At 43.1% G+C, this 13,168-nt stretch overlaps 1 protein-coding gene across 1 annotated transcript; it reads left to right on the plus strand.

Annotated features, from left to right (window-relative positions):
- Nucleotides 1-4,357: 4,357 nt before the first annotated feature.
- LOC110499080 (casein kinase I) lies at nucleotides 4,358-13,124 on the plus strand. The gene is made up of 11 exons (XM_036955980.2): nucleotides 4,358-4,647; nucleotides 6,290-6,390; nucleotides 6,918-7,028; nucleotides 7,239-7,387; nucleotides 7,597-7,825; nucleotides 8,887-9,057; nucleotides 9,621-9,769; nucleotides 10,020-10,227; nucleotides 10,530-10,669; nucleotides 10,871-10,934; nucleotides 11,142-13,124. The coding sequence occupies exons 2-10, from the start codon at nucleotides 6,315-6,317 to the stop codon at nucleotides 10,901-10,903; spliced, it is 1,266 nt and encodes a 421-aa protein (XP_036811875.1). The 5' UTR covers nucleotides 4,358-4,647; nucleotides 6,290-6,314; the 3' UTR covers nucleotides 10,904-10,934; nucleotides 11,142-13,124.
- The last annotated feature ends 44 nt before the right edge of the window (nucleotides 13,125-13,168 follow it).

A 13,168-nucleotide genomic window follows, 5' to 3' on the forward strand; every position in this document is an offset into this window, starting at 1 on the left:
CTGAATCAAAACTAAAACAAGAGACAGGTGCAACCAATAAGACATAACAAACAGAAAAGGAAAAGGGGATGATCGGTGGCAGCTAGTAGATCGGCAACGACGACCACCGAGAGCCGCCAGAACAGGCAGGGGAGCCCCCTTCGGTAGGAGTCGTGACAAATTAGCAGAAGTTGTTGAGGGTGTAGCGAAATGCTTGTGCTTTTAGCTCCGTCAGTGCAGTAATATCTAACAAGTAATATCTAACAAATTACACAACATATACCCAATACACACAAATTAATTAAGACTATATACATATGGACGAGCAATGTCAGAGCGGAACGGACAAAGATACAGTGAATAATATAGAATATAGTAAATACATATGAGATGAGTAATGCAAGATATGTAAACATTATTAACTGAATGAGATACCATAGAATAGCATAGGAAACAGTATATACATATGAGATGAGTAATGCCAGATATGTAAACTGTAATGAGGTGCGTACTGGCGGCAGAGAAGTCAGGCGCAGGAGAGCGAAAACTGATTTACAATGGTGTCGTTTAATATCCATAAACCACCGTCAACAAGACAATACATGAAATGGGTGAAACAAAAACCCGGTAATACCAGCATACCGTGCACAGGCACTACCAGAAACAATTACGTACAAGGACAGGGGCCCCCTCGATGGAACCTCCCACACATCAGACTCCTGGAGCGGGCCAGCCACCTCCGGCCTGAGGAGAGACACATGGAACGAGTGGTTAAAACAGTAATCGGGTGGGAGCTGTAACCTATAACAAACCTTGTTCTCTCTCCTCAGGACTTTAAATGGCCCAAACTACCGGCAGGGCAGGCGGAGGGGCAGGTTTCGGTTCGATGGCCAGACCCAGTCCCCCGGTGCAACCACCGGGGCCTCACTGCGGTGGCGATCTGCATTCTCCTTTTGGCGCATCACGGCCTGCTGAAGGTGAACACGGACAGCTTCCCATGTCTCCTCCGTGTGCCTGAACCAGTCGTCCACCGCAGGAACCTCGTCTGACTCTGATGCCAAGGCGCCAGAACCGGCTGGTAACCCAGTATGCACTGGAAGGGAGAGAGGTTAGTGGAGGAGTGGCGAAGCGAGTTCTGTGCCATCTCGGCCCAGGGCATGAACGCCACCCACTCCCCCGGCTGGTCCTGGCAATAGGACCGCAGAAACCTGCCCACATCCTGGTTCACTCTCTCCACCTGCCCATTACTCTCGGGGTGAAACCCTGAAGTAAGGCTGATCGAGACCACCAGACGTTCCATGAACGCCTTCCAGACCATAGACGTGAACTGGGGAGCCCGATCAGACACTATATCCTCAGGCACCCCGTAGTGCCAGAAGACGTGTGTAAACAAGGCCTCTGCAGTCTGTAGGGCTGTAGAGAGACCAGGCAGAGGGAGGAGATGACAGGACTTAGAGAAACGATCCACAACGACCAGGATCGCGGTGTTACACTGTGGAAGATCCGTCAGAAAATCCACCGACAGGTGCGACCAAAGCCGCTGTGGAATGGGTAAGGGGTGTAGCTTACCTCTGGGCAGGTGCCGAGGAGCCTTACACTGGGCGCACACCAGGCAGGAGGAAACATAAACCCTCATGTCCTTAGCCAAGGTAGGCCACCAGTACCTCCCGCTCAAGTCCACGATCATCTCTTTTGTTTTGTTGACGTTGAGTGAGAGGTACCACACTCCCAGAGCCCTCACCTCCTCTATGTAGGCTGTCTCGTCATCGTTAGTAATCAAGCCTACTACTGTTGTGTTGTCCGCAAACTTGATGATTCACTTGGAGGCGTGCTTGGCCACGCAGTCATGGGTGAACAGAGAGTACAGGAAGGGACTGAGCACACACCCTTGTGTGTTGAGGATCAGCAGAGTGGAGGTGATGCTTCCTACCTTCACCACCTGGGGGCAGCCCGTCAGGAAGTCCAGGACCCAGTTGCACAGGGCGGTGTTCAGACCCAGGGCCTCACGCATAATGATGAGCTTGGAGGGTAGTATGGTGTTGTCCAGATCATCATGGCCCTGGTGCGTGACGTGAAGCTTGTGACAGGCATTTGTAGTTCTGTATGATAGCCATATTAGCAGCTATTTAGCATTTCATTTTTGGGAGGTAAATACAGGCAAATACATCATGCCAGGGTAAGCCTACATGAAACACAGACCTTATTTTAAGTGTTGCTAAAATCCCCAATGGAAAAAATGAATGCTAGAAAAATTATTGCAACCATTTCCGTGTTTGGCTAGGTTTTATGGGTATTATGACTCATACTGTGGTACCACAGCGTTTCTAACCCCTACTGTAATGCCTTTGGTGATATTCTATAAATGATTCACAGACAGTGCTGACATCATCTTGCGTGGACTTACCGTTTGTTGTGATCTTGCTGCAAGTCTCTCTTTCAGGACATCCGCCTCTCTGCAAACTGTTCTTAAGGTCTTGGACCTCTGGTCAGATCGTCCATTCTTTTGTTAGTTGAGTCCACCAGTATTTGAACAAAGCTCTTGAAGCTATTTTCCTGTTTCTGTAACAATTGCTTTTGACATATTTTTGTTGATTTAAAAGATCATGCACCTGTGACAGCAAAACACTGTCCTCTCCATTATTCCAACCCTCTTTAGCTTTAGTATAGTATCAAAGTAGGCTAACGCTGGTACTCCACAAAATTCCAGCCAGCACAACTCACAGGGCCGATGGAAACAACAACAAACAAACAATCCTGCAAGAGTTACTTTTCAAAAAAGGAGAAATTGAATATTTAAAGAGGACTTGGGTTAGAGAGGCCTATGCTGCCATCTACTGTAGTAACAGCAGAGGTGTAGGCATCCTGATAAATAAGAATACACCCCTTTCCCTTATATCCCAGCACACTGTGTCACTCCCTGACCTTAGTTATCTTTGTTTTCTTTATTATTTTGGTTAGGTCAGGGTGTGACGAGGGTGATATATGTGTTTTTTCCTGTCTAGGATTTTTGTATGTTTATGGGGTTGTTTCTAGTCTAGGTGTTTTTATGTCTATGGTTGCCTAGATTGGTTCTCAATCAGAGGCAGCTGTTTATCGTTGTCTCTGATTGGGGACCATATTTAGGTAGCCATTTTCCTTGGGTATTTTGTGGGTTATTGTCTATGTATAGTTAGCCTGTGTCTGCACTCGGTTTATTATAGCCTCACGGTTGTTTTTGTAAGTTTGTTAAGTGTTCTTCACGCTGCGTTCTTCACTCTGCCCTTTGGTCTCCTTACGGCAAACGTGACACACTGACCAAGAAGGCAGTTTTCTAATGTTGAATTGTACCTTACATGGTGAACAATGTACATTGATTTCATTGTATATTCCACCAGGGGCACATCTGGTGTTTTTAGACAGAATTCAAGCTATATTAGATCAAATACAGAAAGGTACTATTATTTTAGCAGGTGAACTAAATCATACATTCGATAAGATTGACAGATTCAAGGAACCTCCAAAGAAGCTGAAAAATGCCATGTCTACAAATAATTTACAGGACACCTGGAGACTACTACTCCCAACTACAAAAGACTACTTATTTTTTCTCAATTCAGAAAAGCTATTCAAGAATTCACTACATTTTTAAAAATTTTAAATGCTCAACAATTTACTGGGTTAAAAAATCCATGACATAGTGATCTCGGATCATTCTCCGTATCATGCTTAATTACACCAACAGAAAATACACTTAGCGACAGAATATGAAGAATGAACACAGCGTATCTTCAAGACCCGACATGTATTAAATAAATGATAATATTTAAACCTTTACCATTACAAATGTAGACATAGAGAAAAGCCGACACTCAATATAATTTTGGATACTTTTAAGTTGTACATTAGGGGAATGATCATACTCAGCAAAGGTTAAATCTGATTTAGAAATTAAAATGAAAGAAAAATGAAATAATTCACTATTTTAGAAAAAAGGCCATGAAAAATCTTTACCAAGTAAAGAATAACATTTAATTGCTGAATTTGAGCAGGAATATGATATTTTACTTTTGAAGAGAGCCAACAGGTTCAACTCAATTAAAGCATAGGCTACTATTAAGCATACTACTTATTGGCAAATAAACATCTTGCAGCCCTCTCACAAAACCAATACATCGAACCACATCAAATCATTTTAAAAGGTAAAGTTACAAATGCGTTATTTAGAATTAGACAACAGTGAGACTGATCCTACAGTCTTTTTAGACTCAACAAACAACAACACTTTCAGTAGACTGACTATAGCAGCCTTGGAAAGTGGTCCAACTCACGACATTCTCAATAGTGGAACAACAGCTGCATGAGGCGCGCGGTGTCTTTAAGGTAATCCGGGCATTTTCTTATGGTCTGTGCTGAATGACATCATTGATATTGTCAATGGTGTAACTGAGACGAGAGATAGGGGAATAGCTGGATTTCTGAGTTTACACCTAAATATCTGTCATTCGCATTGCAGACTAGACCAGAGTATACCGCGGGACGCTTACATCGGGATCAGCAGGGCGGTGAGGAATGGTTCGTCAAGCGCATCGGCCGTCTTTCGCTGTCCATGGTGCTGTTTGAATGACAACGTCCTGATCAGCACCTCGGTGGAAGGAAGGCAGCAGTCCCTGAAGAGCTTGATCAAAAACGGTGAGCAACGGAGGGGAGGAAAGGCACGGGTCCATTGGTAAATAAGGGGGAATTGTGTTTGTCTGTTTGGGGTTTGTACAGGGACCCAAACAAGAGAGTGAGAATCCGAAGGTAGGGACGTAGGGTTTTTCTCGACCGAGAAGGTTTTCCCAAGCCAAGGGTGCGGCTTTGTGCAAATATTGACAATAAACACTGAACGTAAATTCGAATGTGTCTAATATAGGCCTAATTATATTGATTAGACTTTTGGATAGGTTTAATCTAGCTTCCCAGCTCTGTCGACTGGATGATTTACTATTTTAGATCTGCAGCAAATGACGTGGCCCCTGGCATCTTGCTATGGAGCAGCGCTACAACCTTGCTACAAGAATAGGGCTCAATTTTGTAATAGGCTTATAGGGTAGGCTACTTACCTAACACAAACGTGAGCTGTTTCGTATATGCATTCATTAACAAGAGTTTGACCTTAACTGAGACGGGTTTACAGTGTGAAATGATCATGGTAAGATTGCATGTAGTTCTTGTCATTTACCTTGCTTCAAAATGTTCTATCTCTGTTGGGATTTATCCCATCTCATCCACCACCATTATGTACGACTGTAGAATATGTATTTTTTAATAGAATAGAATTATATAATATATTCTAACTTTATTAGTTCATTTTTAATAATATTTTTAGTGTTCCTCAGTTACACATTATATTTTGCTCTGCTCCCAACCTTTACAGACTGGACACCAGCAGGCCATCCTGAGTGCACTGCCCTTACAGAGCATGAATATAAATGCAAATTAAAAATATTTACCATCTTTATAATCAGTCTGTCTTTTCTATGTATGTATTTCAACACAGCCATTTTCACATCACAGCCATTTTCCAAAGTAAACCTCTTCCTGTATTGTGATGGGAAAAGCATGCACGCAGCATGCTGGAAGAAAATGTGTTTCGCTTAATTTAATTTGGGACTCTGAAATGATGAGGTTATTCTAAATATTTGTTTATGTGCTGGTTTCCTTTGAAGTGAGATGGAGTGTATGAGATGCCAGCTGGTTCAAAGTGCTGGATTTATTAAATCAGATTCACACTGAGTTTTCCCCTGCACATGCCCTCTCAGAGAAGCATAGTACACAGCTTTTTCAAATCCATAGTTAAATCATCCAACTTTCGTATAAGAAGTTAAAAAACGTATTTTTTTTAAATCAACATTTTAACCACACTATTTTACACTCCCATTCCAATTATTTTGGCTTAAATAATGTTTCCTTCTTTCTCCATCCCTGACTTGGTCTTCATTTTGTCTTCTCTTGTCCCGTTTCTTATTTTGTAACCAATTCTCCCATTTGTAACATCTTATTTGAGTTGGATCCCCATGAGATTGAGATGGAACTGGGTTGCGTCACAACGTCCTTCAGCTATATCGATCTACAGTTTGATTGAGGACAGGGGGCAGCAGGTAGCCTAGCAGTTAAGAGCGTTAGGCCAGTAACCGAAAGGTCGCTGGTTCGCATCCCTGAGTCAACTAGGTGATAAATTAGTTGATGTGCCCTTGAACAAGGCACTTAACCCTAATTGCTCCTGTAAGTCACTCTGGATAAGAATGACTAAAATGTAAATGTATGTCCTCCTGTATGTTTGCTCCCTCAGTGAGTTGGGAAGAACAGCAGGAACCATGGAACTGAGAGTGGGGAACAAGTACCGCCTCGGCAGGAAGATAGGGAGTGGCTCTTTTGGAGACATTTACCTGGGTAAGACCTTTGTTTTAATGTAGCTCTAACTCTACTTATTCTCACAAACCTCTAAATAAACATATTCCAGAGTAGACTGCCTTCCATACTAACTTTAAAGGGATACTTCAGGATTTTGTCTACTTTTATTTACTTCTTCACAGTCAGATGAACTTGTGGATACAATTTTTATGTATCTGCGTGCAGTTTGAAGGAAGTTGCTAACTAGTGTTAGCACAATGACTGGAAGTCTATGGTAACTGCTAGCATGTTAGTAGATACCATAGACTTCCAGTCATTGCGCTAACGCTTGTTAGCATTCGGCTGCGGAACTACCTATAACTTCTTTCATACTAGAAGTTAGAGATAGAGAAAGGGTTTCATTGCCAAAATCCCAAAGTATCCTTTTAAATTCTGTCCGAACACATTTCATCATTGAACACATCAAAGCTGGCCATAAAAAGAAAAGACTGTGTCAGAGTAGACCATGGTGATTGCATCATCAAAAAGGTGGTCATGGTATGTGTCCCTTCCTGTGTCTCTGTCAGGCATTAACATCGCCACAGGTGAGGAGGTGGCCATTAAGCTGGAATGTGTGAAGACCAAACACCCACAACTCCACATCGAGAGCAAGTTCTACAAGATGATGCAGGGAGGAGGTGAGAGAGGAGTAGGACAAGAGGGTGTGGTCAGGGGTGGGGGTAGTGGGCGACTATGTTGGGAAACCCTAACCTGAAACCTGAAGTTTTGCATGAGTTTTCCAAGCTAATGCCTAGGCTTTAACTTAGAAGGCTTACTCTGGACCTGGGTTCGAACCACAGTAAGTGACACTAGCTTATAAATCACACTCTCCCTTCCCTTCCCTATAGTGGGCATCCCATCCATAAAGTGGTGTGGAGCAGAGGGAGACTACAACGTGATGGTGATGGAGCTGCTAGGCCCCAGTCTGGAGGATCTGTTCAACTTCTGCTCCCGCAAGTTCAGCCTCAAGACTGTCCTGCTGCTGGCTGACCAGATGGTACAGCACGCCTCCTCCTCCTCCTCCAAAACCTATTTTTATCATATCATATGCTTCTCTATATGCTTTATTGTGCTGGCATTTTCAAAGAATACCCTTTGATTATATATAACGTTATTGGCTTTAACCAAGAACTGGAACTGATAATGATAGTCAACCAGTCCCTCTCTCCTTTCCCCCTCTTCCTCCACTCCCTTTCTCCTCTCCAGATCAGCCGTATTGAGTACATCCACTCTAAGAACTTCATCCACAGAGATGTGAAGCCTGACAACTTCCTGATGGGCCTGGGCAAGAAGGGCAACCTGGTGTACATCATTGACTTTGGCCTGGCCAAGAAGTACCGCGACGCCCGCACACACCAGCACATCCCCTACCGCGAGAACAAGAACCTGACCGGCACAGCACGCTACGCATCCATCAACACACATCTGGGGATAGGTACAGTACTAATTGTAATATTAACCGTGTGTGTTCACATTTGTTTGACCCTTCATCGGCTGTGTGTGTAGTGAGAGAGTCGATAGATTTTACGTGATTGCGTCGGTATTGATCAGGGGTTGATTCACAGAACTACTGCAGTAGGAGTATTGACCCTTCTTCATCTCCTCTCTCTTCCTCCCTCCCTCACTCCTGTTCTCTCCTTTCCTTTACTCTATACTCCCCTGTCTCTCCTTTCCTTTACTCTATACTCCCCTGTTCCCTCCTTTCCTTTACTCTATGCTCCTCTTCTCTCCTTTCCTTTACTCTATACTCCTCTTCTCTCATTTCCTTTACTCTATGCTCCTCTTCTCTCATTTCCTTTACTCTATACTCCTCTTCTCTCATTTCCTTTACTCTATGCTCCTCTTCTCTCATTTCCTTTACTCTATACTCCTCTTCTCTCATTTCCTTTACTCTATGCTCCTCTTCTCTCATTTCCTTTACTCTATACTCCTCTTCTCTCATTTCCTTTACTCTATGCTCCTCTTCTCTCATTTCCTTTACTCTATACTCCTGTTCTCTCCTTTCCTTTACTCTATGCTCCTGTTCTCTCCTTTCCTTTACTCTATGCTCCTGTTCTCTCCTTTCCTTTACTTTATGCTCCTCTTCTCGCCTTTCCTTTACTCTATGCTCCTCTTCTCTCATTTCCTTTACTCTATGCTCCTCTTCTCTTATTTCCTTTACTCTATGCTCCTCTTCTCGCCTTTCCTTTACTCTATGCTCCTCTTCTCTCCTTTCCTTTACTCTATACTCCTGTTCTCTCATTTCCTTTACTCTATACTCCCCTGTCTCTCCTTTCCTTTACTCTATGCTCCTGTTCTCTCCTTTCCTTTACTCTATGCTCCTGTTCCCTCCTTTCCTTTACTCTATGCTCCTCTTCTCTCCTATTTCTCCTCTAAAGGTATACACGTTATTGTTTTTTTGTGTGTCTAAATAAGATCAGTATAGTGTCTCCTCTCTCCATGTCTCCTCTCTCCCCCCACAACCCCCCACTCTTCTCCCCCTCCCTCTCTCTACAGAGCAGTCTCGTCGTGATGACCTGGAGTCTCTGGGTTACGTCCTGATGTACTTCAACCTGGGCTCTCTGCCCTGGCAGGGCCTCAAGGCCGCCACCAAGAGGCAGAAGTACGAACGCATCAGTGAGAAGAAGATGTCCACCCCTATCGAGGTGCTCTGCAAGGGATACCCCTGTAAGTAGCTAAAGTCTGTTTCTTTATCCTGGGTTTACAACACTAACCATGAGTGTGTTTGTGTTAGTGTTGTTAGAAACACACTTCAAGTAGTCTTTCAACGCCAAGCTAAATTAATGTGCATTTGACCCAAGTCTTTGGTGACACTTTGGTTACCCTCTGTCACCCACTCTATCCACAGCTGAGTCTCTCTATCACACACTATCCACAGCTGAGTCTCTCTGTCACCCACTCTATCCACAGCTGAGTCTCTCTGTCACCCACTCTATCCACAGCTGAGTCTTTCTGTCGCCCACTCTATCCACAGCTGAGTCTCTCTGTCACCCACTCTATCCACAGCTGAGTCTTTCTGTCACCCACTCTATCCACAGCTGAGTCTCTCTGTCACCCACTCTATCCATAGCTGAGTCTTTCTGTCGCCCACTCTATCCACAGCTGAGTCTCTCTGTCACCCATTCTATCCACAGCTGAGTCTTTCTGTCACCCACTCTATCCACAGCTGAGTCTCTCTGTCACCCACTCTATCCATAGCTGAGTCTTTCTGTCGCCCACTCTATCCACAGCTGAGTTCTCCACCTACCTGAACTTCTGTCGCTCTCTGCGGTTCGATGACAAGCCGGACTACTCGTACCTGAGACAGCTGTTCAGAAACCTGTTCCACAGACAGGGCTTCTCCTACGACTACGTCTTTGACTGGAACATGCTCAAGTTTGTGAGTACTGCATCCCTATTAACCATTATTATTACACTATTAATAATTTATTAACAATATATCTATTTGTTGACCTTATTTATCATTACATTTTCATTTTAAATGCAATTATACATTAGTGGATTACATGTGTATTATAAATGTATAATATATGACGTTTACATAGTTGATTATAGAAACGTGGTTCCCTATGAGTTTATTTTGAATCCCTGGCACCTTCCTAACCTGAACATACATCTTTCTGCTTCAGGGGGCCAGCAGGACAGCCGAGGATGGGGAGAGGGAGAGGGAGAGGGAGAGGAGAGAGGGAAAAGAGGGGGATGAGAGGATCGGCGGGGGACCTAGGGTACCTCGTGCCCTACCCCCGGGCGGCAACCCCCCGGGTGGTGTAGACAGGATCAGAAATGGCCCCAATGCAGCAGCCTCTAACCCTGCTTCCAGAGGAGTCGCACAGTCAGGTGAGTCATGAGGCAAACAGTAGTTGAAAAGGTCTGCATTCTTAGAATGAAAGTGAAATATCAAATAAAATGTTTATTCCATTTGGACTAAAACAAATCTAAGAGTCCGGACCTTCTCTTTTTCTACTACTGACTATTTCAGATCTATGCACCAACTATTTAGGTTTTTTAAAGAATCTCTCTTAAAGAATCTGTTGTGTTTGGACTTGGCTGAGGAAACTTTGAGGAAAGTCCAAGGTGTGCAGGCATTTGTTCCAGCCCAGCACTAGATTCCATTTGACCAATAATGTGTGTGTGTGTAGGGAACCGGTCCCCACAGGCCGTGTCCCGTGCGGAGCGAGAGAGAAAGGTGGCCATGAGGCTCCACCGTGGCGCCCCCGCCAACATCTCCTCCTCTGACCTCACTGCACAGATGGGCCAGTCACGCATCGCCACATCACAGGTAATTTACCTACCATTGTATCTCTCTCTATTTTGCTCTCTCTTTCTGCTATCGTGAACCCCACTGCTCCCCCACTCTTCCTCTTCTGAAAGGGATTGAAGTTTGTCTGCCTGTGTATGTGAATGTATAATATGTCTGTTGAATGCACAGCACCTTATACTAAGCCTATGCTTTCTGTTAACCCCCTCTCCTCTCCACCAGGTCAGTGTGCCATTTGAACACCTGGGGAAGTGAGCTGCTCCTCTCTGGCCCTCTGGACTGGCAGGTAAGGACACGTCAGAGGGACAACACTATGTGAACTATGGACCAACCCTAACCTGTAACATCATTGCATGATTTACTCATGCTAGTGAGTTGCATGCACAGATCTCAAGTTCGAATTTGGCCCTAAGTATGTTTATGCTTTCTTGAATGACATTTTTTGAAAATGTGTGTAAAAAGTGAAGTAAATAATATTAATATTTTTTTGCAGCCATGGCATTGTATTAAATACCTACTCAAGTACTTTTGAAATTGTTGGATAAAAAAGAAAGGAGTGGGTCAACAACACTGAAGAGGGATGAAAGATGGAAGAAAAAAGGGGAAGGAATGAAGGATTGAAAGAAAGTGTGAGAAGTGAACTCCTGTCCACTATGACTGTAGTTAACTGGAAGAAATTGTGAAAAGATGAAAGATTGACAACTTAAAGACACTCTCATGGTCTAGGCTTGCTTCCCGGGCTTGTAAGACCTTTGCCTCGGCTGGTGAATGAGACTTCGGTACTACTGTCCTGGTTCACTCTCATTACGCCGGCTATATGATCAGTGGGACCATACACGTCTCTCAGAAGCTCAATGCGCATAAAAACATGCACATGTCAGTGCAAAATGGACAAGCTCTGATTGTTCTAGATGTTTTCACCGCTGAGGTGGTTGTGTGGGCTCATGTGTAGCTTAAAAAACACAGTCGAAACCGTTTGTCTCACATTGAATGTCCAATTTATGACAGCTGCATTTACTGCTAATGGTGTATGTTTATAATCAACAACAACAAGAACAAAATCAGAGGTTTCCTGTGGTCAAGTAAAAAGGATTTATTCACTAGTAGGCAAGACGATCTCAGTTGAGAGGAATTGTGTGCAAATGAAAGAAAGAGAGATAGGAAGAGATGTGGTAAAACATTGTTCAGGAATGGGAAAAGATGAATGTGAATGAATGTGAAAGTGTTTGCGTCAGAGTTGCTTAGAGAAGTGGAAGTGTTTGCATCAGAATTGCTTCGAGAAGTGGGTTTGCATATAGTCAGTGTATGTCAATGTCTTATTGTCTTACTGTTTGTTTTTCGTACTTTTGGTTTTAGCAAGCCAAGGACCGACCAAGAGTCAAAGGAGGAAGGGGATGGTAGGAGACTTAGAGAGATGGACTGTCACCCATTTTCTCTTTACGTCTTCGCTGTTTAGGAATTCCAGGATAAGAATAATTATGAGTAGATTTTAACCTAGCGTTAAATGAGGAAATTTTGGTTCTACAACACTTACTGTTAAGATTATTGACACATTTCCATTGAGGTTCCACTCCCCTCTGCGGTGTATGTGAACACAGTATTGTATTACATTTGTCAACAACCAAGAGCTAAAAATGCCCCTTCAAATGATGGTGGCTCATATAATAAAGAACCGTTTCTTCTTATCATTATGTGGAGGAAATTAGTTATTTAATCAATTGATTGTTTTTGTTCTGGTGTTTTTGTCAACTGGTAAGTCAAGGCAAGACACTAACCTCTCATGCCAGGCTTCGCAGAAGGGAGAATAATGTTGAACAATACCTGCGTTCTTGGTTATTATGATATTAAGAAAACAAGCCGTATTATCCTGGCGATGCGAGGAGGAGCATGGGAGAAATGGGGAGGATGGATTTCAAAGTTATATGCTCAATAACTTTTTTTAAATATTTTTTTATCTCTTTAAATATGTTTTTGTGTAAAGCAAAAATGTGCTAGGTTGTTTGTTTGAAGATGTCAATGTAGTAACAGAGATTTATTGACCTGCAGGAGGGCTTGGTTAGGTGCAAAGGGAGTCAAATGTAAGGTAGGCCTACACCTGAGCAGGCAGATAATAATAAAGATGGAATATATGGTTGTGTGGGTGCACTGATATCTTGTACATTTCTTTACCATGCTTAGATTTTATTACAACAATATTGTGTATTATAATAATAATAATAATAATTAATAATAATAATTGTATTGTGTCCCTTTCCATAAAGTTGTCTTGTTGCATCTCAAACTCAACAGCACAGCATCACCACATATAGTGCATAAATACATAGATACATACAACGATGTAAATTACGTGCAATAATGCAACAAAAAACGACAGATGTGGATAAAGTTTACGGAATAGGCCTGCGCTAGTTCATACCATTTTGATTCATGGGAGGGGGGCTATATTTAATGAGTCAATAAAAATATGCACAACTTATAATATTGTCTGTTGTGTGTGTGTGTGTGTGTGGATAATTTATT

This window comes from Oncorhynchus mykiss, chromosome 20 (assembly GCF_057628025.1).
Source record: "Oncorhynchus mykiss isolate SJ-2025 chromosome 20, ASM5762802v1, whole genome shotgun sequence".
Taxonomy (NCBI): Eukaryota; Metazoa; Chordata; class Actinopteri; order Salmoniformes; family Salmonidae; genus Oncorhynchus; species Oncorhynchus mykiss.

Excerpts from the sequence above, each read along its gene's own strand:
- LOC110499080 (XM_036955980.2), top strand. The coding sequence starts at position 6,315 with ATGGAACTGAGAGTGGGGAACAAGTACCGCCTCGGCAGGAAGATAGGG. Across the intron at positions 7,826-8,886 it reads CAACACACATCTGGGGATAG|AGCAGTCTCGTCGTGATGAC; the intron begins GTACAGTACTAA and ends CTCTCTCTACAG. Across the intron at positions 10,670-10,870 it reads CACGCATCGCCACATCACAG|GTCAGTGTGCCATTTGAACA; the intron begins GTAATTTACCTA and ends CCTCTCCACCAG.